The 26,450-nt window shown below is 44.3% G+C and overlaps 1 protein-coding gene across 1 annotated transcript in view; it reads left to right on the forward strand.

Annotated features, from left to right (window-relative positions):
- The first annotated feature begins 5,348 nt into the window (after positions 1-5,348).
- Positions 5,349-26,450, forward strand: part of LOC140738948 (2'-5'-oligoadenylate synthase 3-like) — a 90,554-nt gene continuing 69,452 nt past the window's right edge. Inside the window, 6 exon segments of the mRNA XM_073066959.1 lie at positions 5,349-5,581; positions 8,168-8,465; positions 10,127-10,302; positions 12,732-12,982; positions 16,091-16,223; positions 19,715-20,008. Of these exon segments, the coding sequence (XP_072923060.1) occupies positions 5,411-5,581; positions 8,168-8,465; positions 10,127-10,302; positions 12,732-12,982; positions 16,091-16,223; positions 19,715-20,008 (1,323 nt within the window). The 5' untranslated portion in view covers positions 5,349-5,410.

Below are 26,450 nucleotides of genomic sequence, written 5' to 3' on the forward strand. Positions count from 1 at the left end.
CTATAGTCAGGGGGGTGGATAGGAGATTTTGTGGGGAAGATCGGGAGTCTCGGATGGTATGTTGCTTCCCTGGTGCTGGGGTCGGAGACATCTCAGATCGGGTGCAGGTTATTCTCGAGAGGGAGAGCAAGAATCCAGATGTTGTGGTCCATGTAGGGACCAATGACATGGGTAGGATGAGTGAGGGGGTCCTGCGTAGGGAGTTCAGGGAGTTAAGTGCGAAGCTGAAGAGCAGGACCTCCAGGGTAACAATCTCAGGATTGCTACCTGTGCCACGTGTGAGTGAGGCAAGGAACAGAAAGATTATAAAGATTAATACATGGCTGAGAGGATGGTGCAGGAGGGAGGGCTTCAGGTTTGTAGATAATTGGGCTTTGTTCCAGGGAAGGTGGGATCTGTTCCGAAGGGACGGTTTACACCTGAACTGGAGCGGTACTAACATCTTTGCAGGGAAGTTTGCTAGTGCTTCTTGGGGGGGTTTAAACTAAATTTGCAGGGGGCGGGGATCCAGAATGTGAGAGAGGATAGCGAGAGGAAGAATAAAGGACAGGTGGGGACTACACGGTTCCGGAATATTAAGTGTGTAGTAGAGAAAGGTGAGGTGGAACAAGTGATAAGGAGGACACATGTACAGAGGGATGGTCTGACGGAACATGGAGTTAAATGTGTTGAAAGAATAAGTAAATTTAGGAAGGACAAGAAAATTCTGGGGGCGTATAGCCTGATGGGAGTTTGGGGAGCAGGGTTAAGCACAATAGGCAGCGATTCAAACAGACAGAGGAGAAATGGGCTAAAAATTCTATATCTGAATGCACGAAGTGTCAGAAATAAGGCGGATGAGCTTGAAGCCCTGGTGCGAATGGGTAACTATGATGTTGTTGGGATAACGGAGACATGGCTGCAGGGAGATCAGACCTGGGAAATGAATGTACAAGGGTATACATGCTATCGTAGGGACAGAAATGTGGGCAGAGGGGGTGGGGTGGCCCTGTTGGTGAGGAATGAGATTCAGTCCTTTGCAAGGGGGGACATAGGGTCAGGAGAAGTAGAGTCTGTGTGGATAGAAGTTAGGAACAGTAAGGGCAAAAGGACCCAAATGGGTGTTGTCTACAGGCCACCAAACAGTAGCATGGATACTGGGTGCAAGTTGAATAGGGAGTTAACATTGGCATGTGGCAAAGGTAATGTCACAGTAGTTATGGGGGATTTCAACATGCAGGTGAACTGGGAGAATCAGTTTGGTGCTGGACCACAGGATAGGGAGTTTGTAGAGTGCCTACGGGATGCATTCTTGGAACAGCTTGTACGAGAGCCGACCAGGGACAAGACTATTCTGGATTTAGTGTTATGTAATGAACAGGATTTGATAAGTGATCTTGCAGTAAGGGAGCCATTAGGAGGTAGTGATCACAATATGATAGGTTTTTATCTGCAATTTGAGAAGGTAAGGGCAGCTCGGAGGTGTCAGTGTTGCAGTTGAACAGGGGAGACTATGGAGCCATGAGGGAGGAGCTGGCCAAAGTTGATTGGACGGATAGCCTAGCAGAAAAGACAGTGGAACAGCAATGGCAGGTATTCTTGGGAATAATGCACAAGGTGCAAAATCAGTTCATCCCCCAGAGAAGGAAGGATTCAAAGGGGGGAAAGGGGCCACAGTGGTTGACAAAGGAAGTCAGAGATTGCATAGCATTAAAAAAAAGGAAGTATGACAGAGCTAAGGTGAGTGGGAGGACAGATGATTGGGAAGTTTTTAAGGAACAACAGAACTTAACTAAAAAGACAATACGGGGAGAAAAAATGAGGTACGAATGCAAGCTAGCCAGGAATATAAAGGAAGATAGCAAAAGCTTTTTTAGGTATGTGAAGAGAAAGAAGATAGTTAAGAACAATGTTGGGCCCTTGAAGAATGAATTGGGTGAAATTGTTATGGGAAACAGAGAAATGGCAGAAGAATTTAATGAGTACTTTAGATCTGTTTTCACTAAGGAAGACACAAGCAATCTCCCAGATGTATGGATGGGCCAAGGACATAGGGTAACAGAGGAAATGAAACAGATTGACATTAGGAAGGAAACGGTGATGAGAAGACTGATGGGACTGAAGGCTGACAAATCCCCAGGTCCAGATGGTCTGCATCCTAGGGTACTAAAGGAGGTGGCCCTGGAAATTGCGGATGCATTGGTAATCATTTTCCAATGTTCCTTAGATTCAGGATCAGTTCCTGAGGATTGGAGAATGGCTAATGTTATCCCACTTTTTAAGAAAGGAGGGAAGGAGAAAACAGAACTATCGACCTGTCAGCCTGACATCGGAGGTGGGGAAGATGCTAGAGTCCATTATTAAGGATGAAATAGTGGCATATCTAGATAGCAGTGATAGGATTGGGCCGGGCCAGCATGGATTTACCATGGGTAAATCATGCTTGACTAATCTGTTGGAGTTTTTCGAGGATGTAACCAGGAAGTTAGACAAGGGAGGTCCAGTGGATGTAGTGTACCTCGATTTTCAGAAGGCATTTGATAAGGTCCCACATAGGAGATTGGTGGGTAAAATCAAAGCTCAGGGCATTGGGGGGAAGTCATTGACATGGATAGAAAACTAGTTGGCAGATAGAAAGCAAAGGGTAGCGGTGAATGGGCGTTTCTCGGAATGGCAGGTGGTGACTAGTGGGGTGCCACAGGGCTCGGTATTGGGACCACAGCTGTTTACAATTTACTCCAACGATTTGGATGAAGGCATAGAAAATAACATCAGCAAATTTGCTGATGATACTAAGCTGGGTGGCAGTGTGACATGTGATGAGGATGTTAGGAGAATTCAGGGTGACTTGGATAGGCTGGGTGAGTGGGCAGATACTTGGCAGATGACGTTTAATGTGAATAAGTGTGAGGTTATCCACTTTGGGAGTAAGAACAGGAAGGCAGATTATTATCTGAACGGTGTAGAGTTAGGTAAGGGAGAAATACAAAGAGATCTAGGAGTCCTTGTTCATCAGTCACTGAAGGTGAATGAGCAAGTGCAGCAGGCAGTGAAGAAGGCTAATGGAATGTTGGCCTTTATTACAAAGGGAATTGAGTACAAGAGCAAGGAAATCCTCTTGCATTTGTACAGAGCCCTGGTGAGACCACACCTGGAGCATTGTGTACAGTTTTGGTCTCCAGGGTTAAGGAAGGACATCCTGGCTGTACAGGAACTGCAGCATAGATTCACGAGGTTAATTCCTGGGATGTCTGAACTGTCTTACGCAGAGAGGTTAGAGAGACTGGGCTTGTACACGCTGGAATTAAGGAGATTGAGAGGGGATCTGATTGAAACATATAAGATTATTAAGGGATTGGACAAGATAGAGGCAGGAAATATGTTCCAGATGCTGGGAGAGTCCAGGACCAGAGGGCATGGTTTGAGAATAAGGGGTAGGTCATTTAGGACAGAGTTAAGGAAAAACCTCTTCTCCCAGAGAGTTGTGGGGGTCTGGAATGCACTGCTTCGGAAGGTAGTGGAGGCCAATTCTCTGGATGCTTTGAAGAAGGAGCTAGATAGATATCTTATGGATAGGGGAATCAAGGGGTATGGGGACAAGGCAGGAACCGGGTATTGATAGTAGTTGATCAGCCATGATCTCAAAATGGCGGTGCAGGCTCGAAGGGCCGAATGGTCTACTTCTGCACCTATTGTCTATTGTATAAGACATTGGTGAGACCGAATTTGGAGTATTGTGTGCAGTTTTGGTCACCGAATTACAGGAAGGATATTAATAAGGTTGAAAGAGTGCAGAGAAGGTTTACAAGGATGTTGCCGGGACCTGAGAAACTGAGTTACAGAGAAAGGTTGAATAGGTTAGGACTTTATTCCCTGGAGCGTATGAGAATGAGGGGTGATTTGATAGAGGTGTACAAAATTATGATGGGTATAGATAGAGTGAATGCAAGCAGGCCATTTCCACTGAGGCTAGGGGAGAGAAAAAGCAGAGGACATAGGTTAAGGGTGAAGGGGGAAAAGTTTAAAGGGAACATTAAGGGGGGGGTTCCTTCATACAGAGAATGGTGGGAGTGTGGAATGTGCTGCCAGATGAAGTTGTAAATGCGGGCTCACTTTTAACATTTAAGAAAAACTTGGGCAGGTACATGGATGAGAGGGGTTTGGAGGGATATGGGCCAGGGGCAGGTCAGAAAAATGGTTTGGCACAGCCAAGAAGGCCCAAAAGGCCTGGTTCTGTGCTGTAATGTTCTATGGTTCTAAAAAAAATTTCGATAGCACTCCACACGTTGCCTCAGTAATGCCCCGTTTAGTTGTATGCAGACATTTCCTTCTTTCACATGCCACCACATTGGCAACAAAGAGCATAATTTCATTTGTGTTCTCAATTAGTTGTCCCTGCGGAAAGCAGAAAGTGGGGGTGAGGAAAAGATGTGTTTGGGATCCCGTTGTGATGAGGTCACATTTAGGTTGGAGGAACAACAGCTTATATTCTGTCTAGGTAGCCTCCAACCTGATGGCATGAACATCGATATCTAAAAGTTCTGGTAATGCGCCCTACCACTTCACCATTGCCCATTCCCTTTTCTCTCTCACCTCATCTCCTTGCCTGCACATCGCCTCCCTCTGGTGCTCCTCCCCACTTTTCTTTCTTCCATGGCCTTCTGTTCCCTCCTATCAGACTCCCCCTTTTCCAGCCCTGTATCTCTTACCCCAGTTGACTTCCCAGCTCCTTACTTCACTCTTTCCCACTCCTGGTTTCACCTTGTGCTTCTCTCTCTCCTCCCCCACCTTTTAAGTCTACTCTTCATCTTTTTTTGTCCAGTCCTGCTGAAAGGTCTTGGCCCGAAACATTGACTGTACTTTTTTCCATTGATGCAGCCTGGCCAGCTGAGATCCTCCAGCATTTTGTGTGTGTTGCTCGGATTTCCAGCACCTGCAGATTTTCTATTGTTTGTGATTTGATTCCTTTGGGTTCCAATATATGCCTCAGGGACAGGACTTCTTGGCATTTGCCCTGTGTTACTGCAGTTACCAAAATGAACCCTTGAAATGTGGATGAATGAAGGAAAAATGCTATTCACCAGAGGACGGTGAGGAACATCTGAATGGAACCAGGAATAGAAAGTCACAGGAATAGCAAAGTAAGGAAATGAAACTTAGCAGAGTTATTTTCCATAGTGTTCCAAAACATCCAGTAAGCAGTGCAGGGGTGGATCAGTCACTGAACTGTGATGTGTACAAATTTCACTGCACTAGGAAAAGATTACATATCTTCACGTTGCACTGCCTTTTTATTATTTGAAGGTGGAGCTAACAAGCTGTTTATAAAGAGGTTACTGTCGGTTCTGCTCCACATCCACTGCACCTGTGGGAGAAGCTGTGGGGCAGAGGTAAAACCACACTCCTGAGGAAGAACATACTCTCAGCAACGATGGAGCTGTACTGCACAGAGCCCAGGAGACTGGACGAGTTCATCAAAAGAAACTTGGAGCCAGTTGGATTTAATGCTGAGGTGAAGCAGGCTGTGCACAGAATCTGTGAATTTTTAAAGAATCAATGTTTCATGTATCAATCCAGCATTAAAGTGATCAGAGCTGTTAAGGTGAGTTGCTTGGCTTTTAATACAAATATTTACTGTACCTGCAAGTGATCTGAATAATTCCTTATTTTAATTTATCTTTTAATTCCTTTCCTTATGAGTGGAGTTGTTTTCAGATGAATGTGATGATGTTAGAATCAGGTTTATTATCACTGACATACATTGTGAAATCTGTTATTTTGTGGCAACAGTGCAGTTCAAGACTGAGAATATTATGAGAAGTTACAACTAGTAAAGAAATAAATAAATAGTGCAGAAGAGGAATAGTGAGATGGTGTTCCTGGGTTCATCAACCATCCAGAAATTTGATGGCAAAGGGAGAAGAGGCTTTTCCTAAAACGTTGAATGTGTACCACCTCCCTGATGGTAGTAATGAGAAAAGGCCATGTCCCTGATGGTGAGGGACCTTAATGATAGACACTACCTCCTTGAGGCACTGCCTCCTGACAATGTTCTCATTGGTAGGGATGTTGGTGCCTATAATGGTGTTGGCTGAATCTCCGAATTTACAGCCTTTTGCGCTGCTGAATTTCAGATAAATTGGCTAGTAAATGGACTTTCTTCTAGGACACCAGAACATCAAACAGGTTTCCCATTATCTTCACAAGTTTGGCAGCAAACTGTTGTGGAACAGCATTATTGAGTTTCTGCCAAAAAATACATTAAATTATAATCTGTTTTGGCTCGTTGGGACACCTCCCAAGGTATCCTAGCTGTCATCGTCTTCCTGGACAGCTGATAGAGATCAGGAATGGTCTGCTTCTACTTCAGCTTTCCGGATTCTGAGGTGGCCAATGGTGACAATTTGAATTTTGGTTTCATCCTTCTGGTCCCATCCAAAAAAAATTATGGTTTGGGATTGGCTGAGATGTTAAAACTTTGAAAATCTGAAACCTAAACAATTTTGGTATAAATAGAGGCAGGGAAAAGGGTGAGGACACAACTCACCACTGTGATATGATAGATCAGTTGAATTATTATTTAGAGTTGGAGATTGTATTTTTGTCTGCTTTTCCCCTCCTTTGTCCTCCTACGAGCTCCCCAAGGACAGAGATCAGATCTGCCCTCCCTCTTCTCTTGACATCATGGGCAGCACTACATTAGCAGCAGAATCACGTGATGCTGGTTGCAGGGAGCTGGTGAATGGGCTCTCACCAGTCAATCAGGTTGTCATGCCAATGGAATCTGTTTCAGGTTTGCAGTCGACAAGCATCCAGAACTTCCACATTTCCCAAAAGTACGTCTCCCTTATAACACAGCTCACCTCACCTGCAGCAACCACAGTCAGGTTTCAATCCATTAATACTAATGCATTTACACTTGTAGAAAGGGAAGGGAACAGAGCAAACCCTGTCAACATTGCTTTTTAACTGACCAGTAACCAGTTTACCCCCTGCCTTCAAACCCACTGGGTCCGAATTTCCCACATTATCTTCTAGCTCACTGGAACCCCAGTTCAAAGTCTGCCTTATAAATCATGAGGTCCTAATCCCCTTACTCCCTTGTATAGCAGCCATGCCTGCAATGTAGAATCATGTTCGTGGGTCTGGCAAGTGATACAGACAGCACTCTCTACGAATAGGTATATTTATCCTGATTAATCACTGGACATTTAGAAAACACAAAAAACAATGGAGCTTTTAGAATTGCTCTTCAGATGCTCAATTCCCTCTGAAATGTGGGCAGCTCACATCCAGAATTAAGTTGCCCAAATTTCAACTCAAGTTTCATACGGCCAGTATGAATTGAGTCATCCATAAACCAATGATGTGGTGAGATTCTTCCAGCTGAATCACATAGTGCTGGTTGCAGGGACCATAAGATATAGGAGCAGAATTAGGCCATTCAGCCCATCGAGTCTGATCCCCCATTCCATCATGGCTGATACTATATCCCACTCAATACCCCATACACCTGCCTTTCGGTCATATCCTTTGATGCCCAGCCCGATCAGGAAACTATCAATTTCTGCTTTAACTATCCCCATGGATATGGCCTCCACCACAGTCTGTGGCAGTGCGTTCTACAGATTCAGGATTGAGTTATCAGCACAGGTCTTCTTGCTCCTGTTTACTTTTCTATAAAAACTGTCTCTTCAGTGAGCACGAGGCTGGATGTTTTGCCAATAAAGTGCAATAACCTGCTGTCAGTGATCATTTATGATCAAATGCATAGAATATCTATGTCGGGGGAAAATTGTGGAGTTCCCTTCTCATTGAGGATTTGTGGAAAAGGGGAATACTTGGATGGAAAGGATAGGCACATGGATGAAAGAGAAATAGAGGGTTACAGGGTAGTATGGGTATAGTACTTTTTTTAGGGATATATGAGTCGGCCCAACATGGAGGGCCGAAGGGCCTGTTACTGTGCTGTAGTGTTCTATGTTCTAGGTTCTTAAAGCAGCTGGAAAATAGCTACCGTGTGTAACTGTGAAAACAAAGTAACAACTTAAACAGACTGTAATCCCATGACGATCGATAGTGAAGCTAATCAATGTGGGTCGTTTGTTTACATCATAGATCTGGAATGGAACTGTCTGCCACTCATTGTAATAATCGGAAATAATTAAACATTCTTGTTTTTTGACAGGGTGGGTCATCAGGCAAAGGTACAGCCGTAAAAAAGAGCTCAGATGCAGATCTTGTCGTCTTCCTCAGTTGCTTCAAAAGTTTCCAGGACCAGAGAGACACCAGGCTGGAAATTCTGAGAGAAATTCAGCAAATGCTGGAAGTATGCTCCAGGAGCCTTGCGTATGAGATCCGTGATATTACTATCACCTCAATAAAACAAAGCAGCATCCCACCAAAATCTCTGAGCTTTGAGTTGAAATCAAAGAAATCTTCAGAGAGTGTGTCATTTGATGTTCTGCCGACCTATGATGCATTAAGTAAGAATCTGCAGCAATGTTATGTCACCTATGTTTAGAAATATTATTAAACCTGAAACGTATTTTAATTCTTGTGTAAGCTCTAGAACAGATGTTATCAACCTGGGGTCCATGGACCCCTTGGTTATTGCTAAGAGTCTGTGGCATTAAAAAAGGTTGGGAAATACTGTTCTAGAATGATGTGAAGAGTGGAGCTTGTTTGATTTTCTCCCTTCAGTGTCCCTTTTCTAGTTCATGGTTCAGATCCTGGGACAATTGAGTTCTATATTTAGTTATTGCTATCTTTAAACGGGATGAACACACTCGGTGGCCCCTTCGTTAGATACTGTTCCTCCTGCTGTAGCTCATCCACTTCAACGTTGGATGTGTTGTGCATTCGAGATGCTCTTCTGCCCACCACAGTTCTAATGCTTGGCTAGTTGAGTGACTGTTGCCTTCCTGTCAGCTTGAGACAGTCAAGCCATTCTCCGCTGAATTCTCTCATACATTAACAGGGAAATATTGCCCACAGTGAAGTCCACGGTCTTCTGCTGCTAACGTTAGTTGAGTTGTGAGGTCAGGGATGCTGTTCTGCACCCACTATTGTAATGTCTGGTTATTTGAGTTACTGTCACCTTCCTGTCAGCTTGAACCAGTCTGGCCATTCTCCTCTGATCTCTCTCATTAACAAGGCATTTTCACCCACAGATCTGCTCCTCAACTTCTTGCCTCCTGCAATTTCAGGGTGACTACTGCCCTGTAACTCTGATCAATGATCTCCTCACTCTCCCGTACAAGCCAAAGGCACCAAGCTGCTGCTCCAGTTCCCTACACGGTGTTCAGGAGCTGTAGCTGGATGCACTGCATGCAAACGCAGATCCCTGGGAGAGTCTGGGTCTCCCAGGATTCCAACATCCAATCAACACCCAGCAGCCATTTACTACGCTAGGCACAGTAAGAGAAAAAAACTGGAACCTTAACAGAAGCTTACCCAGAGCTAATGCCTCTTTCAATCCGAAGCCTCCTTTAGCCAAAGCCTAACACTCCTATTTTCACCACTAACCTGCTCCCAACAACAGCAGTCCCGTAAATTGCCACCCTGACAGTGGTTGCCTCCGCTTGCCCCTTCTGTACTTTTAAACACACATTGCCGACCTGCGAGAAACCTCGTCGCCGTGCCCTGCCCCTGCCACTGATTGAGCTGTCAGAAATTCCTGAATAAACCCCTCTCACCTCCGATGCATGCCCTCTAGTATTAGACATTTCAATCCTGGGAAACAGATACCCCCTGACTACCCTATCTATGCCTCTCATAATCTGTACTTTTAAACACACCTACGAGAAACCTCGTCGCCATGCCCTGCCCCTGAATGAGCTGTCGGAAAAGTAAAACTTCTGCATTCTCTCTGAAGTCTCAACATGCTTCCTATCGTGGGGGGCCCAGAACCGTGTGCCATATGTTAAACGACAATAGTTAGCAGCTTGGGCTGAGTTTCCTCCTCGTCCCTTGAGGAATGCTACGCAAGCTAGCTGATACAATTTGAGAACCTTTGGGTTATGAATCATGAGATTAACTAAACTGGAGGGCAGCAATACAATGCAGCACTATGCATGGCCTGCTGGGTTTCAGATATATTAACTGCACTGTGATTGTTGATTGTTAACCATTTTACTCCTCACAGAGGGACAGTGCAATGCGAATGAAGCACATTGTGAATTGATCAGATTTAGAAGCAGAAACAGGACTACAGATGGAGAATTTTCTGCCTGCTTTACTGAACTTCAGAGAGCGTTTGTAAAGAAGTATACTTCAAAAGTCAAAGATTTGATCCGCCTGCTGAAATATTGGTACAAACTGGTAAGTTACTGGAGAACAGAATGATTCATGATCATTGTCATTCCAATACAAACAGAGAGCTTGTTTAATATCCAGTTTCCACTTTCTTCAGAGGCACTGCTGTGGAGGCCAATTCAAAAAACAGGAAGTAGAGTGGTAATGACTCCCTCCTCCTTCACCATTCCCCATTCCCTCTCTCATTTTATCTCCTTGCCTTCCCATCACCTCCCTCTGGTGCTCCTCCCCCCTTTTCTTTCTTCTGTGGCCTTCTGTCGTCTCCTATTAGATTCCCCCTTCGCCAGCCCTGTATCTCTTCCACCGATCAATTTCTCAGCTCTTTACTTCACCACTCCACCCGTCCTATCACCTTGTGTTTCTTCCTCCCCTCCCCTACCTTCTAACTCTGACTCCTCATCTTTTTTTCTCCAGTCCTGATGAAGGGTCTCGGCCCGAAACGTCAACCATACTCTTTTCCATGGACACTGCCTGGCCTGCTGAGTTCCTTCAGCATTGGCTCGGATTTCCAGCATCAGCAGATTTTCTCTTGTTAGTGAGGTAGTGTTCCTGGGTTCAATGTCCATTTAGAAATTGGACAGTAGAGGGGAAGAACCTGTTCCTCAATCACTGAGAGTGTGCCTTCAGGATTCTGTACCTCCTTCCTGACGGTAACATGAGAAGAGGATATGTTCTGTGTGGTACATGTTCAGCTCGGTACTCTAGCTGCGAGAGGGAACTGGAGGGTACGGGGTCTGGCCTCATCCATACAGGGTGCTCCCGTGCCGGTGGGGCTCGGTACTCTAGCTGCGAGAGGGAACTGGAGGGTACGGGGTCTGGCCTCATCCATACAGGGCACCACTCTATGAAGAAGTCTTGGATACTATGGAGGCAAGTAACCATGATGGATCTAACTGATTTTATAACTGTGTTGTGGTGAACTACATATACCCCTCTGGACACGCACCCCCCCCCCCCCCCAACGCTGACTGCTCCTGTGGCTCCTCCCACAGACCCCGGTATAAAGGCGATTGGAGACACAGCCCCAGCCTCAGTCTCCAGGATGTTGTGTGGTGGTCACCTGCTGCTTGTTCTTTCTTCCAGCCAATAAAAGCCTATATCTCGCCTCACATCTCCGAGAGTTATTGATGGTGCATCATGTGTGCATCTTACCTTGATCCTGTGTAGTAGTGCCACACCCATATCAGATGGTGATGATCCAGTCAGAATGCTCTCCACAGTGCATCTGTAGATGTTTTTGAGTGTATTAGGTGACAAAGTCCTAATTAAATTTAGCCACCGTCTTGTCTTGCCTTCTTTATAGCTACATCAATATGTTGAGACTAGGTTTGGTCCTCAAAGATCTGTCGATGGCAGCCTGAGCCTCAGGCTATGTGCCCTCAAACTTATTTTTATGAAGGGAAATTAACTTTATATGTAACAGTTTGAGTGATGGAAATACTGGCTACACAAAGATTGGTCAAAGGATATTTTCATGTCATCATTGATCTGGGTGTGCCCAAAGCATGTATCTTCCTCAGATGGAGTTTAATGCTGATAAGTGTGAGGTGCTACATTTTGGTAGGAATAATCCAAATAGGACATACATGGTAAATGGTAGGGCATTGAAGAATGCAGTAGAACAGAGTGATCTAGGAATAATGGTGCATAGTTCCCTGAAGGTGGAATCTCATGTGGATAGGGTGGTGAAGAAAGCTTTCGGTATGCTGGCCTTTATAAATCAGAGCATTGAGCATAGGACTTGGGATGTAATGTTAAAATTGTACAAGGCATTGGTAAGGCTGAATTTGGAGTATTGTGTACAGTTCTGGTCACCGAATTATAGGAAAGATATCAACAAAATAGAGAGAGTACAGAGAAGATTTACTAGGATCTTACCTGGGTTTCAGCACCTAAGTTACAGGGAAAGGCTGAACAAGTTAGGTCTTTATTCTTTGGAGCATAGAAGGTTGAGGGGGGACCTGATAGAGGTATTTAAAGTAATGAGGGGGATAGATCGATTTGACGTGGATAGGCATTTTCCTTTGAGAGTAGGGGTGATTCAAACAAGAAGACATGATTTGAGAGTTAGGGGGCAAAATTTTAAGGGTAACACGAGGGGCAATTTCTTTACTCAGAGAGTGGTAGCTGTGTGGAATGAGCTTCCAGTAGAAGTGGTAGAGGCAGGTTCAGTATTGTCATTTAAAGTAAAATTGGATAGGTATATGGATAGGAAAGGAATGGAGGGTTATGGGCTGAGTGCGGCCCAGTGGGACTAGTTGAGTGTAAGCGTCAGCACGGACTAGAAGGGCCGAGATGGCCTGTTTCCGTGCTGCAATTGTTATATGGTTATGAGACAAATAACAAAAGATAAAAATGTAGAGAGAAAAATACAGGATAGTAAGGAGTATGTTTTACATCACTTATTTATTTATCTTTGTCAATAACTTCCTCAGTACGTGAAGCCACGGCAGTCAGAGTTGAGAGCCGGAACACGACTGCCACCAAAGTATGCCCTGGAGTTACTGACGATCCATGCCTGGGAACAAGGTAATCACAAGGAGAGTTTTGACATGGCTGAAGGGTTCCGCACAGTCCTGGAACTGATCTGCAGACATCGGGAACTGTGCATCTACTAGACTGACTACTACGATGTCACTAATGGATCCTTGGCAGAATTTTTAAAAAATAAACTCTGTGAGAGGAGGTAAGATGCACAACCACAATTCACACTGACAATTAAAACTACTTTTTTTATTTTAGTTAATGTTCCATTTCAAATTCCTGTACAGATAGGCCTAACACAGGGAAAAATAATCTTATCATAATATAAAGATGCTTCAATGCACTTCTAAATGTTCCCAATTCTAAAGTAACCTGCATTGTCTCACCTGAAGTGATGAAATTCCAAACCTTCTCCCTCATTTTCAGTTCTCACCAACCACAACCTACCCTCCATTACCTCACCACACCCTGCATCTACAACCTCTCCTAGCCAGGGAGCCAGACCCCTCCGTTCCTTTTCCACCAGTGGTAATCCTTTCAGTCACCTAAAAAGCTTCAAGATCGCTTTGCCGAACGGCTAAGCTCCTTCAGCCAGAAAAAGCAGGATCTCCCAGTGGCCATCCATTTTAATTCCACTTCCCATTCCCATTCTGATATGCCTATCCGTGACCTCCTCTACTGTTGCAATGAGGCCATACTCAGGTTGGAGGAACACCACCTCATATTCTGTCTGGGTAGCCTTCAGCCTGATGGAATGAACATCAACTTACGGTAATGGCCCCCCACATTTTGCCATTCCCCATCCCCTTTTCCCTCTCTCGGCCTTTCTCCTTGTCTACCCATCACCTCCCTCTGGTGCTCCTCTCCTCTTTTCTCTCTTCCACGGCCTGCTGTCCTCTGCTATTAGATTCCCCCTTCTGCAGCCCGGTATCTCTTTCACCAATCAACTTCCCAGCTGCGATCCTTCACCCTCCCCGCTCCTGGTTTCACTGATCACCTTGTGTTTCTCCCTCCGCTCCCCCCACATTTTAACTCAACTTCTCATCTTTTTTTCTCCAGTCCTGCTGAAGGGTCTCGGCCCAACAGGTCAACAGTACTCTTTTCCGTAGATGCTGCCTGGTCTGCTAAGTTCCTCTAGCATTTTGTGTGTGTTGCAAAGTTGAAAGGGTCATTTTTTTAATGGACGTATGCAGTATACAACTCTGAGATTTTTCTTCTCCAGATAACCATGAAACAAAGAAAATCCATGGAAGTCAGTTCAGAGAGAAGCAGCAACCCCTCCTTCCACACAAAACACACCAAGAACATCAGTCCCCAAATCCCCCTCTCTCCACACAAAACACACCAAGAACATCAGTCCCCAAATCCCCCTCTCTCCACACAAAACACACCAAGAACATCAGTCCCCAAATCCCCCACTCCCCACACAAAACACACCAAGAACATCAGTCCCCAAATCCCCCTCTCCCCACACAAAACATACCAAGAACAGCAGTCCCCAAATCCCCCTCTCCCCACACAAAACACACCAAGAACATCAGTCCCCAAATTCCCCTCTCTCCACACAAAACACACCAAGAACATCAGTCCCCAAATCCCCCTCCTTCCACACAAAACACACCAAGAACATCAGTCCCCAAATCCCCCTCTCCCCACACAAAACACACCAAGAACATCAGTCCCCAAATCCCCCTCTCCCCACACAAAACACACCAAGAACATCAGTCCCCAAATCCCCCTCTCCCCACACAAAACACACCAAGAACATCAGTCCCCAAATCCCCCCCTCCCCACACAAAACACACCGAACATCAGTCCCCAAATCCCCCTCTCCCCACACAAAACACACCAAGAACATCAGTCCCCAAATCCCCCTCTCCCCACACAAAACACACCAAGAACATCAGTCCCCAAATGCCCCTCACCCTGCGCAAAAAAACACTGGATATTCCGTTGTATAAACTGACCCCCTTCCCCCATTTTCAAGGTTAAAAAAGTGCCTTTTTCATATTACATTTGTACAAGCTGACCTGTTTTGTAGAGGTTTTTTGATGTAACCAGAAATGATCACAAGATCTCACATGCCGGTACTCAGCTTTGCCAGATCTGGAACTGGGAAATTTTGTGAACCAGTACCTGCTAAGAAAATAAGCCTACACATTGTAGAGCTTTATAAGCGAAATTTGAATAAATAAATGGGGGGGGGGGAACTTTTGGATTATTTCTCCAATGGTAAAGAATCCTCAGAATTGTACCCCCACGAAATCATTTAGCGCCCATCGTAATCTCGTTAAAACATAACACGCGATGGCGGGATCAGTAAGTGTACTCAGTATTGAGTTTGCGACTGCCATGTACAAAAGATTAAAACGAATGCGATATGTTGCTGGCTTCAAGCTGAAGGTTGTTGATTTTGCTAAAGGAACGAATAATTCTGCAGCTGCTAAGAAGTTTAGTGTAAGCGAGGAACAAGTGAGAGAGTGGAGAAAGGCAGAGGACACGCTGAGGTAAATGCCAAAGATGAAATGTGCAAACTGCAGGAAAGCATACCAGTGGCCAGAACTAGAAGAAAACGTTTCAGAGTGGGTGAATCAGCAGCGATCATCTGGATACATTGTTACCAGAGAAATGATTCCAGTTCAAGCATTGAAATGGGCCGAAAAACACCATGAGGTCGGCGAAATTTTCAAATTTACATGAAATTGCTGCACCCGATTTATGAATAGACGTGATCATGTGATGAGACAAAAAACGAAGATTGCTCAGAAAATTCCCGTGGGGTGTTGTTCACGTTCAAGAACACTGCTGGATGGACGAAACCGGTGGCTTGAAGTGGGTTAAAGAGGTGTGGCGTCGACGTCCCGAAGGTTTCGGCAAGGAAAAGTCGCTACTTGTCTGGGACATGTTCAAAGCGCACTTTGTGTTCAGGTGAGACAAAAGCAGCATTGAAAGCTGAAAATACGAACATTGCAGTCATCCCCGGTGGTTTGATCTCCGTGCTCCAGCCACGAGATGTGAGTTTAATCAAATCATTCAAAGAATTCTTGCGTCGACAGTGGAATGAATTTGACTGAAAAACAGCCAATAAATGCGACCTGTCTTCTGTGTATTCCGGGCTGGGCAGGTACTTTAGTCATGAACTGAACTTCAGGGGCTTGGTCAAAAACTATTAAATTTTCCATCAGTACTTTTTGGTGTATGCTTACTTTGAAAACAAATTGCATATACAGCAACTCCATGAAATTTTCAAGGAGATGGATGTTGAGCCGTTGAACTTACGAGGTCTTTGTTGGAATGGTTTATTTTTCAGACCAGTAATTCTTGACCCTGCTGATCCAACTGGAAACGTGGCTTCATCAGATGGCTGGAATGTGATGGAAAATGAAGCCAGGAAGTGCCTAGAAAAGCCTTGTGTCTCTGGCGTCAGTCCTTGGCATGTCCAGGTAACTGGTTTAAGTAAATGATGAACATAGAAAGATATTTACTTGCCCACTTCCTCCACCCCACCAATGCCTGGCTTTTGACAGATATCCCAGATTGCCCCGGCCATGGGAGATGGTGCAGTCTGTCACAGGCCTTTGTGTTGTCCTGTAGGTTCATTTGCAGTCCATGGTGCTGAAGGTCAACAACCTTGCCCTGCAACGCTGCAATTCTGAACACTGGTTGGACCCAGATGTTGGTGGTGGAGTGGACAGTCTGGAGGGTTGTCAGTGGTGACAGCGCGACATTGGTAGAATGTAGAACTGGGCTGAGAAGTGACAGATGGAGTTCAACCCAGAATAATGTGAAGCAGTTTATCTTGGTAGGTCGAGTTTGAAGACAGTATATAATATAAATGGTAGGACTCTTGGCAGTGTGGAGGATCAGCGAGATCTTGAGGTCTGTGTCCGTAGGACACTCAAAGCTGCTGTGCAGGTTGACAGTGTTGTTAAGAGGGCGTATGGTGTGTTGGTATTCATCAACTGTGGGGCTGAGTTCAAGAGTTGTGAGGTAATGTTGCAGCTATATAGCACCTTGGTCAGACTTGGAGTACTGTGCTCAATTCTGGTCACCTCACTACAGGAAGGATGTTGAAACTATAGAGAGAGTGCAGAGGAGATTTACAGGGACATTGCCTGTATTGGAGAGCATGCCCTCTGAGAATAGGTTGACTGAACTTGGGCATTTCTCCTTGGAGTGACGGAAGATGAGAGGTAACGTGATAGAGGTATATAAGATGATGAGAGGCATTGATCATGGTGATAGCCAGAGGTTTTTTTCCCAGGGCTGGAATGTCTAACATGAGGGAGAATAGGTTTAAGGTGCTTGGAAGTAGGTACAAGGGTGATTGCCGGTGAAGGTGGTAGAGGTGGATACAATAGGGTCTTTTAAAAGACTCCTAGATAAGTACATGGAGCTTAGAGAAATAGAGGGCTATGCGGTAAGGAAATTCTAGGTCGTTTCTAGAGTAGGTTACATTGTTGGCACAATATTGTGGGCTGAAGGGCCTATACTGTGCTGTAGATTTCTATGTTCTATGTTCTAAATGAGCTAAGCAAAAGACGATAGGACAACTGTTGGTTTCTGGATGGGCTAAAAGCTAAAACAAAAAACATGGCTTTTCCTACATCCTTCCTGCATCTTTCTTGTCAGCCACTGTAACCTTGGCCTCACAGTGTCAGAAATATTCCATTTGTCCACTTTCTGGTACTTAAAGATCAGAATCAGAATCAGGTTTAATATCACCGGCATAAGTCGTGAAATTTGTTAACTTTGCGGCAGAAGTACAATGCAATAGATAATGATAGAGAGAAAGAAACTGTGAATTACAGTGAACACAGACACACAGACACACAGACAGACACACACACACACACACACACACACACACACACACACACACACACACACACACACACACACACACACACACACACACACACACACACACACACAAATAGTTAAATTGAATAAATAATGACAAAATGGAAATTTAAAAAGTAGTGTGTGTTCCTGGGTTCAATGTCCATTCAGGAATCTGATGGTAATGGGGAAGAAGCTGTTCCTGAATCGTTGTGTGTGTGCTTTCAAGCTCCTGTACCTTCTCCCTAATGGTAGTAATCAGAAAAGGGCATCTGGGTGATGGGGTCGTTAATGATAGACATCACCTTTCTGAGGCATCGCTCTTTGAGGATGTCCATGGTACTATGGAAGCTTGGGCCATGATGGAGTTGATAAAGTTTACAACTCTCTGCAGCTTACTTCAATCCTGTGCAGTAGTTCCCCTCCCCACCCCATCCGCCATACCAGAGGGTGATACAGACAGTCAGATTGCTCTCCAGGGTATACCTGTAGACATTTGTGAGATAAATGTTCTGTACGATTTCGAACAAATTGCTGCCCAAGTCGATGATTGTTTTACTGCAGTTTCCTGCTTGTAACCTTGAACATTTAACATGTTAGTTGCAATGTCAGACCTTGGAATTGAAACTTAGCCCGAGAACGGGAAAACAGAAATCTGCGAGCTAAGATGCTTGTAGATCGTCAGCCTTTCTCAGCCTGTGAATTGACCAGTAGATTGTTTATCAATGTTGAAACAAAGGCATTGTGTCTCCACTTGTTCCAATCTGAGAGATCATTGAACGATTTACCCTGGGCTGTACGCTTTGCAATGAAGTATAGTATGATTGTTTCCACTTATTGCTGAGATCTGAATTTGTACGGAGAGGCCACTGCACTCCAGAAGTAATTCCAGAATAGGATGGGTCACAGCAGAGCCCTGGGCTTTCGGGGGTTTCCAATAAGTGTCTTTAATCCTTATTTTTAGTTCATTTCCATACTGTTCCACGAGTGTGGAGCTTTGCTCAGGTGACTGCCAATGACGGCTCCCTTCGGTCCCCTCCTCCTCTCCTGTCTCCTATGGTCCACTCTCCTCTCCCATCAGATTCCTTTGTCTCCAGCCCTTTACTTTTCCTACCCACCTGGCTTCGCCTGTCACCTTGTAACAATCCTTGTAATGCTGCCCCCACCATTTTGATCTGTCCTCTTCCCCCTTCCTTTCCAGTCCTTATGAAGGGTCTCAGCCGGAAACGGCAACTGTTTACTCTATTCCATAGATGTTTCCTGACCTGCTGAGTTGCTCCAACATTTTGCATGTGTTGCTTTGGATTTCCAGCATCTGCAGAATCTCTTGTGTTTGACCGTATACGTTCAATTTCTAATTGGATGATCTGTAAAGATAGGCACGCAAGTTGTCCAATGGCTGGGTGTTTGGTGCGTAAAATGGATGAGAAATGAGCCCTAGTATGGGCAGACCCTGGAGTTAGTTTTACAACACTCCCTTCATTTCGACACCTGCTGTCCAACACTGTCGGATTTTGCCTGGGCACTTAGACTATAACGTTCGAAGTAAATTTTATTACCAGAGTACATATCTGTCACCACATACAACCCAGAGATCCATTTTCCTGCGGCCATACTCAGCAAGTCTATAGAACAGTAACTATAACAGACTGTGCAAATGCAAATATAAATAGTAATAAATAACGAGAACATGGAATAACTGGATAAAGAGTCCTAAAAGAGAGATCATTGGTTTTGGGAACATCTCAATTGACGAATGCAGTTATCTTCTTTGGTTCAAGAGCCTGATGGCTGAGGGGTAGTAACTGTTCCTGAACCTGGTGGTGTGAGTCCTGAGGCTCCTGCACCTTCTCCCTGATGGCAGCAGCGAGGAAAGGGCGTGGCCTGAGTGGTGGTGATCTCTGATGTTGGGTGCTGCTTTCCTCCGACAGCGTTTCATATAGATGTGCTCAATGGCTAGGAGGGCTTTACATGTGATGTACTAGGCCGAATCCACAGCCTTTTGTAGGATTTTCTGTTCAGTTTTCTATTGCCTCTGACGTATAAAAGGAACATATTTTACTTCTGTCCATTTTTGTTTTGTGTACCTCAGCCAGTGAAGACATTTGGAGTCACCCCGGGTGTAATGGAGATATTTGTCAACATAAACGGGCATAACCGGACAATCCAGGTTTTGCCAAATGACAAGGTTTCAAGTTTAAAAGATAAAATTGAATCCCTGGAGCAAATCCAGCGAAGCCAGTACTACTTAACCTTTCAATCAACATCGCTTGAAAATGCACGTCCACTGCAATCTTATGGCATTAAGCAACATTCTACCATCCTTGTCAACCTGAGATTGCATGGTGGCAGTGAGGTTCAACTTTCTAATGCAGAGGATCCTAACTGAACAGTTTGAAAATCAATGGCAGTGATAAAGACCTGAATTAGTTTTTCTCATTTAAGGTACCATATTACAATTACAGCACGGAAACAGGCCATCTCGGCCCTTCTCGTCCGTGCCGAACGCTTACTCTCACCTAGTCCCACCGACCTGCACTCAGCCCATAACCCTCCATTCCTTTCCTGTCCTATCTGATTTTTTTTTAAATGACAAAATCGAACCTGCCTCTACCACTTCTTCTGGAAGCTCGTTCCACACAGCTACCGCTCTCTGAGTAAAGAAGTTCCCCCTCGTATTACCCCTAAACTTTTGCCCCTTAACTCTCAACTCATATCATCTTGTTTGAATCTCCCCTACTCTCAATGGAAAAACCTTATCCACGTCAACTCTATCTATCCCCCTCATAATTTTAAATACCTCTATCAAGTACCCCCTCAATCTTCTATGCTCCAAAGAATAAATACCTAACTTATTCAACCTTTCTCTGTAACTTAGGTGCTGAAACCCAGGTAACATTCCAGTAAATCCTTTCCCTTTTCTATTTTCTAATTATGATTTATAATTTAAATTTTTATTGTATTTACTTCGATTTGTACTTCAGGGAGCGCGAAGCACAGAATCAAATATCACTGTGATGATTGTACGCTCTAGTATCAATTGTTTGGTACAATAAAGTATTTGTATTTGTATTGTAAATCTCCTCTGTACTCTCTCTAATTAGTTGACATCTTTCCTATAATTCAGTGACCAGAACTGTACACAATAATCCAAATTTGGCCTCACCAATGCCTTGTAGAATTTTAACATTACATCCCAACTCCTATACTCAATGCTCTGATTTATAAAGGCCAGCATACCAAAAGCTTTCTTCACCACCCTATCCACATGAGATTCCACCTTCAGGGAACTATGCACCATTATTCCTAGATCACTCTGTTCTACTGCATTCCTCAATGCCCTACCATTTACCATGTATGTCCTATTTTGATTATTCCTACCAAAATGTAACACCTCAGACTTATCAGCATGAAACTCCATCTGCCATCTTTCAGCCCACTCTTCTAACTGGCCTAAATCTCTCTGCAAGCTTTGAAAACCTACTTCATTATCCACAACGCCACCTATCTTAGTATCTTCTGCATACTTACTAATCCAATTTACCACCCCATCATCCAGATCATTATGTATAAGACAAACAACATTGGAACCAGTACAGATCACTGAGGCACACCACTAGTCACCGGCCTCCAACCTGACAAACAGTTATCCACCACTACTCTCTGGCATCTCCCATCCAGCCACTGTTGAATCTTTGGTTACCTTTGGTTAATTACTTTGGTCGAATCAGCATTAACTGTAACTGATGTGAGGCAGGAACTCTTGAAACACATATTGCATATTGTGTTCTTTCTGATGAAACACATCCCAAGTTAGCTAACGTGACCAATATCTGATAATGGAACAGGGTGTTTGGGAAGCTCGGATGATTTATGCATTGTGGGTACCTTGTCAGTGCACAATCCCCACCCCCTCGGACCTTATCAGACCCACGTGGACACTTCTCCCACAGTGCCCTTTAAACTCTGGCAAACCCTAAGCTTGTCCACAACTCTCTTGCACCACACACGGACAAAGTGAATAGCCGTGCCTATTGATCTTTGAATCTATTTAATTATTATGCTTTTTTCTCAAGGCTCTCCTCTTATGCGTCATAAACATAATGACTTGAATCGAGTAAAAGAATTTTTTTGTGAAACCACATCGGTACAACATGAGAAATGGCAGCCATTGGCTATATGTCAGGGAAGAAACTGCTGGAATTATCTGAATAATAATAACTTAAGATGATGTCAATTCTGTTTTGTACTGTGCGAAATTCAGCAGTCAATAAATAAAGCTGTTTTAATGTTTGAAGGATTATCGGGCTGGTTTTGCTCAATCGGAGATCATATATTCATTTGCTCAAATGAGCTGTTATGGACGATTTTAACTGACTATAAAAGATAGGAACAGAATTTGGCCATTTGGACCATCAGGCCTGGTCCACCATTCCATCGTGGCCGATTTATTTGCCCTCTCAACCGCATTCTGTTGCCTTCTCCCTGTAACCTGTGATGCTTTTACTAAATAAGAACCTATCACCTTCTGCATTAAATAAACCCAATGACTTGGCCTCGACAGCCATCTGTAGCAATGAATTCCACAGATTTACCACCGTCTCGCTGAAGAAATACCTGCTCATCTTTGTTCTGAAGGGACGTCCTTGTGTTCTGAGGCTGTGCGCTCTGGTCCTCGAATGCCCCATTATAGGAAACTTGCTCTGCACATCCAGTCTATTGAGACCTTTCAATTCTCAATAATTTTCAATGAGATTTCCCCCCTCATTCTTCTAAACAGTGAGTACAAGCGGAGAGCCGTCATACGCTCTGATTATGTTAACCCTTTCGTTCCCGGATCATTCTTGTGAACCTCCTCTGTATCCTCTTAAATACCGGCACATCCTTTTCACCGATAATGGGCCCAAAACTGCTCACAGAATTCCAAGTGTAGTCTGATCGATGACCACTGAATTATTTGCCCATTGTGTTCTAAATGTCCGTTTTGTAAGGATCAGTTTCGTGTGTTGGGCTTGTTTTTATTCACAGGATGTGTGTATCTCCAACAAGATCGGTATTCAATGACTATCCATCACTACTCCTGACGGGCTTACTGGCCAATTCAGTGAACAGTTAAAAGTCAACACATTGCTGTGAATCTGGTGAGGCAGAATGGGTTAGAAAGTCACTGAACTGGTTGGGGGTTTAAACAAACTAGAGCTGTGCTGGCAACCACCCCCACCACCAGAGTTTACAAAGAGATACCGACTGCCCAGACTGTTCAGTGACAATAGGCCTCATACATTTGGATCAATGTCCAGATCTATGCATTGTCAGTCAACTTAAATAATCAGCATATTTATAAATGATTCAGATGATGTGAAAGAAAGTAAAGTTTATTCATGATTGCCAGATTGACACAAGGGAAGTTTTGTTTAATTAATATGGGTGCTGTTAAGGCAATTTTGGAGTTAGGACATCTATCAAATAACTTCAGCCACCAATCTTCAGATCTGAATATGGACTGTAGATTAAGTTTAAAATGTTCTGGACCATGGGATTGTAGAGGTGTGAAAACAGCAATTGATTGAAGGACCGGAAAATAACATTGGCTAGTGTGTGGGCACAGTTGGGGGTTGGAACAGAAACACGGAAAACCTACAGCATAATACAGGCACTTCGGCCCACAAAGTTGTGCCGAAACTGTCCCTACCTTAGAAATTACGAGGGTTACCCATAGTGCTCTATTTTTCTAATCTCCATGTACCTGTCCAAAAGTCTCTTAAAAGAACCTATCATATATGTGCCGGCAGTCCATTCCACGCACTCACCACTCGCTGCGTAAAAAACATACCCCTGACATCTCCTCTGTACCTAATCCCAAGCACCTTAAACCTGTACCCTCTTGTGCCCAGGGCCATTTCAGCCCTGGGAAAAAGCCTCTGACTATCCACACGATCAATGCCTCTCATCACCTTATGCACCTCTATCAGGTCACCTCTCATCCTCCGTCACTCCAAGGATAAAAGGTCGAGTTCACTCAACCTGTTTTTATAAAACATGCTCCCCAATCCAGGCAACAACCTTGTAGATCTCCTCTGCATCCTTTCTATGGCTTCCACATCCTTCCTGTAGTGAGGCAACCAGAACTGAGCACAATACTCCAAGTGGGGCCTGACCAGGGTCCTATATAGCTGCAACATTACCTCTCGGCTCCTAAATTCAGTTCCACGATTGATGAAGGCCAATACACGTATGCCTTCTTAACCACAGAGTCAACCTGCACATCTGCTTTGAGCATCCTATGGACTCAGGCACCAAGATCTCTCTGATCCTCCATATTGCCAAGAGTCTTACCATTAATACTATATTCTGCCTACCAAAGTCAACCACTTCAAACTTATCTGGGTTGCACTCCATCTGCCACTTCTCAGCACAGTTTGCATCCTATTGATGTCCTGCAGTAACCTCTGAGAGACCTCAACACTATCCACAACACCCCCAACCTTTGTGTCATCAGCAAACTTACTAACCCATCCCTCCACTTCCTCATCCAGGTCATTTATGAAAATCACGAAGAGTAAGGGTCCCAGAACAGATCCCTGAGGCACTCCACTGGTCACTGACCTCCATGCAGAATATGACCGGTCTACAACCACTCTTTGCCTTCTGTGGGCAAGCCAGTTCTGGATCCACAAAGCAACGTCCCCTTGGATCCCATGCCTCCTTACTTTCTCAATTAGCCTTTCATGTAGTACCTTATCAAATGCCTTGCTGAAATCCATATACACTACATCTACAGCTCTTCCTTCATCAATGTGTTTAGTCATATCCTAAAAAAATTCAATCAGGCTCGTAAGGCACGACCTGCCCTTGACAAAGCCATGCTGATTATTCCTAATCATATTATACCTCTCCAAATGTTCATAAATCCTGCCTCTCAGGATCTTCTCCATCAACTTACCAACCACTGAAGTAAGACTCACTGATCTATAATTTCCTGGGTTATCTCTACTCCCTTTCTTGAATAAGGGCACAACATCCGCAGCCTCTCCCGTCCCCATTGATGATGCAAAGATCATTACCAGAGGCTCAGCAAACTCCTCCCTCGCCTCCCTCAATAGCCTGGGGTACATCTCATCCGGTCCCTGCGACTTATCCAACTTGGTGCTTTCCAAAAGCTCCAGCACATCCTGTTTCTTAATATCGACATGCTCAAGTTTTTCAGTCCGCTGCAAGTCATCACTACAATCACCAAGATCCTTTTCCCAAGTGAATACTGAAGTAAAGCATTCATTAAGAACCTCTGCTAATTCCTCCAGTTGCATACACACTTTCCCAGTCACTCTTGTTAGGTCCTATTCTTTCACAAATTATCCTCTTGCCCTTCATATACTTGTAGAATGCCTTGTGGTTTTCCTTAATCCTGCCCGCCAAGGCCTTCTCATGACCCCTTCTGGCTCTTCTCATTTCCTTCTTAAGCTGCTACCTGTTAGCCTTATAATCTTCTAGATCTCTAACATTACTTAGCTGTATGAACCTTTTGTAAGCTTTTCTTCTTGACTAGATTAACTACAGCATTTGTACATCACGTTTCCTGTAACCTGCCATAACTCCCCTGCTTCATTGGAACGTACCTGTGCAGAACTCCACACAAATATCCCCTGAACATTTGCCACATTTCTTCCGTACCTTTCCCTGAGAAAATCTGTTCCCAATTTAAGCTTCCATGTTCCTGTCTGATGGCCTCATAATACCCCTTACTCTAATTAAATGCTTTTCTAACTTGTCTCTTCCTATCTCTCTCCAATGCTATTGTAAAGGAGATAGAATTATGATCAGTATCTGCAAAATGCTCTCCCACTGAGAGATCTGACACATGACCAGGTTCATTTCTCAATACCAAATCAAGTACGGTCTCTCCTCTTGTAGGCTGATCTACATATCTACATACAGTCTCTTCAGTTCAGTTCTCTGACCAGACAAAGGTCATTGTGCGACAACTCCAGTTCCCTAACGTTCCCTAACATTAGGAGCTGAAGCTCAACACAACAGGTGCAGATATGGCCATCCGGGAGGCTGGGAGACTACAGGACGTCCCACGTCTGACACCGAGTACAGAAAACCAGCCTCTCACACATCTTTACTTTCCATAATTAACACAGGTAAACCTACCTCGCCTCGTTCCATTACCGCCTAAGCCGGTTGAGCCAAAGCCCTCTCACTTCGCTGCCTGCTCCGAACGGAATGTGACAGTTATGTGTGGTTCAAAGAAATACATTGTAAATACAGAATTGTCGTTTTATCTTCAGCATATAAAATGTCAGGTAGTCTTGTGCTGAGCAGGCCTCTTCCTCCGAAAAGGTCTCAATGTGATGCTTGCCATGTCCCATTTCTGCTTCATATCCACCAGCTACTTCTCTCTGGTGACTTTGTTCCCGTGGCAACAGGTGCAAGATTTACACCGGCAGGTAATGTTAATTGTTTGAGCGAACAAGCAATACTTTGGGACATAGATATCCATGCAGGAGAATTTAAGTTTATCTACGTTGTCCTAAATATTGGAAGTGCAGCATGAGTATTTAAAAGACGGAATCATTAAAGTAATCTTTACAGGTTCGGGGTACAGTCAAAGTGCGGGTAGATGGTTGTCCTTTATACTGAGGTGTTCAACATTAGAAGACATAGGATTCATTGTGGTTGCACGAACTTTGGTTCAGTCACAGCACGACCATTTCTGAACAGCACCATCATAGATGGGATATTATAGCCCAGAGAGAGAGCAACAAACATTTATGTTCAGCTTCAACTTCAAGTCTATTCTCATTCAACTATACATACGTATACAA

Source organism: Hemitrygon akajei, chromosome 14 (assembly GCF_048418815.1).
Source record: "Hemitrygon akajei chromosome 14, sHemAka1.3, whole genome shotgun sequence".
NCBI lineage: Eukaryota > Metazoa > Chordata > Chondrichthyes > Myliobatiformes > Dasyatidae > Hemitrygon > Hemitrygon akajei.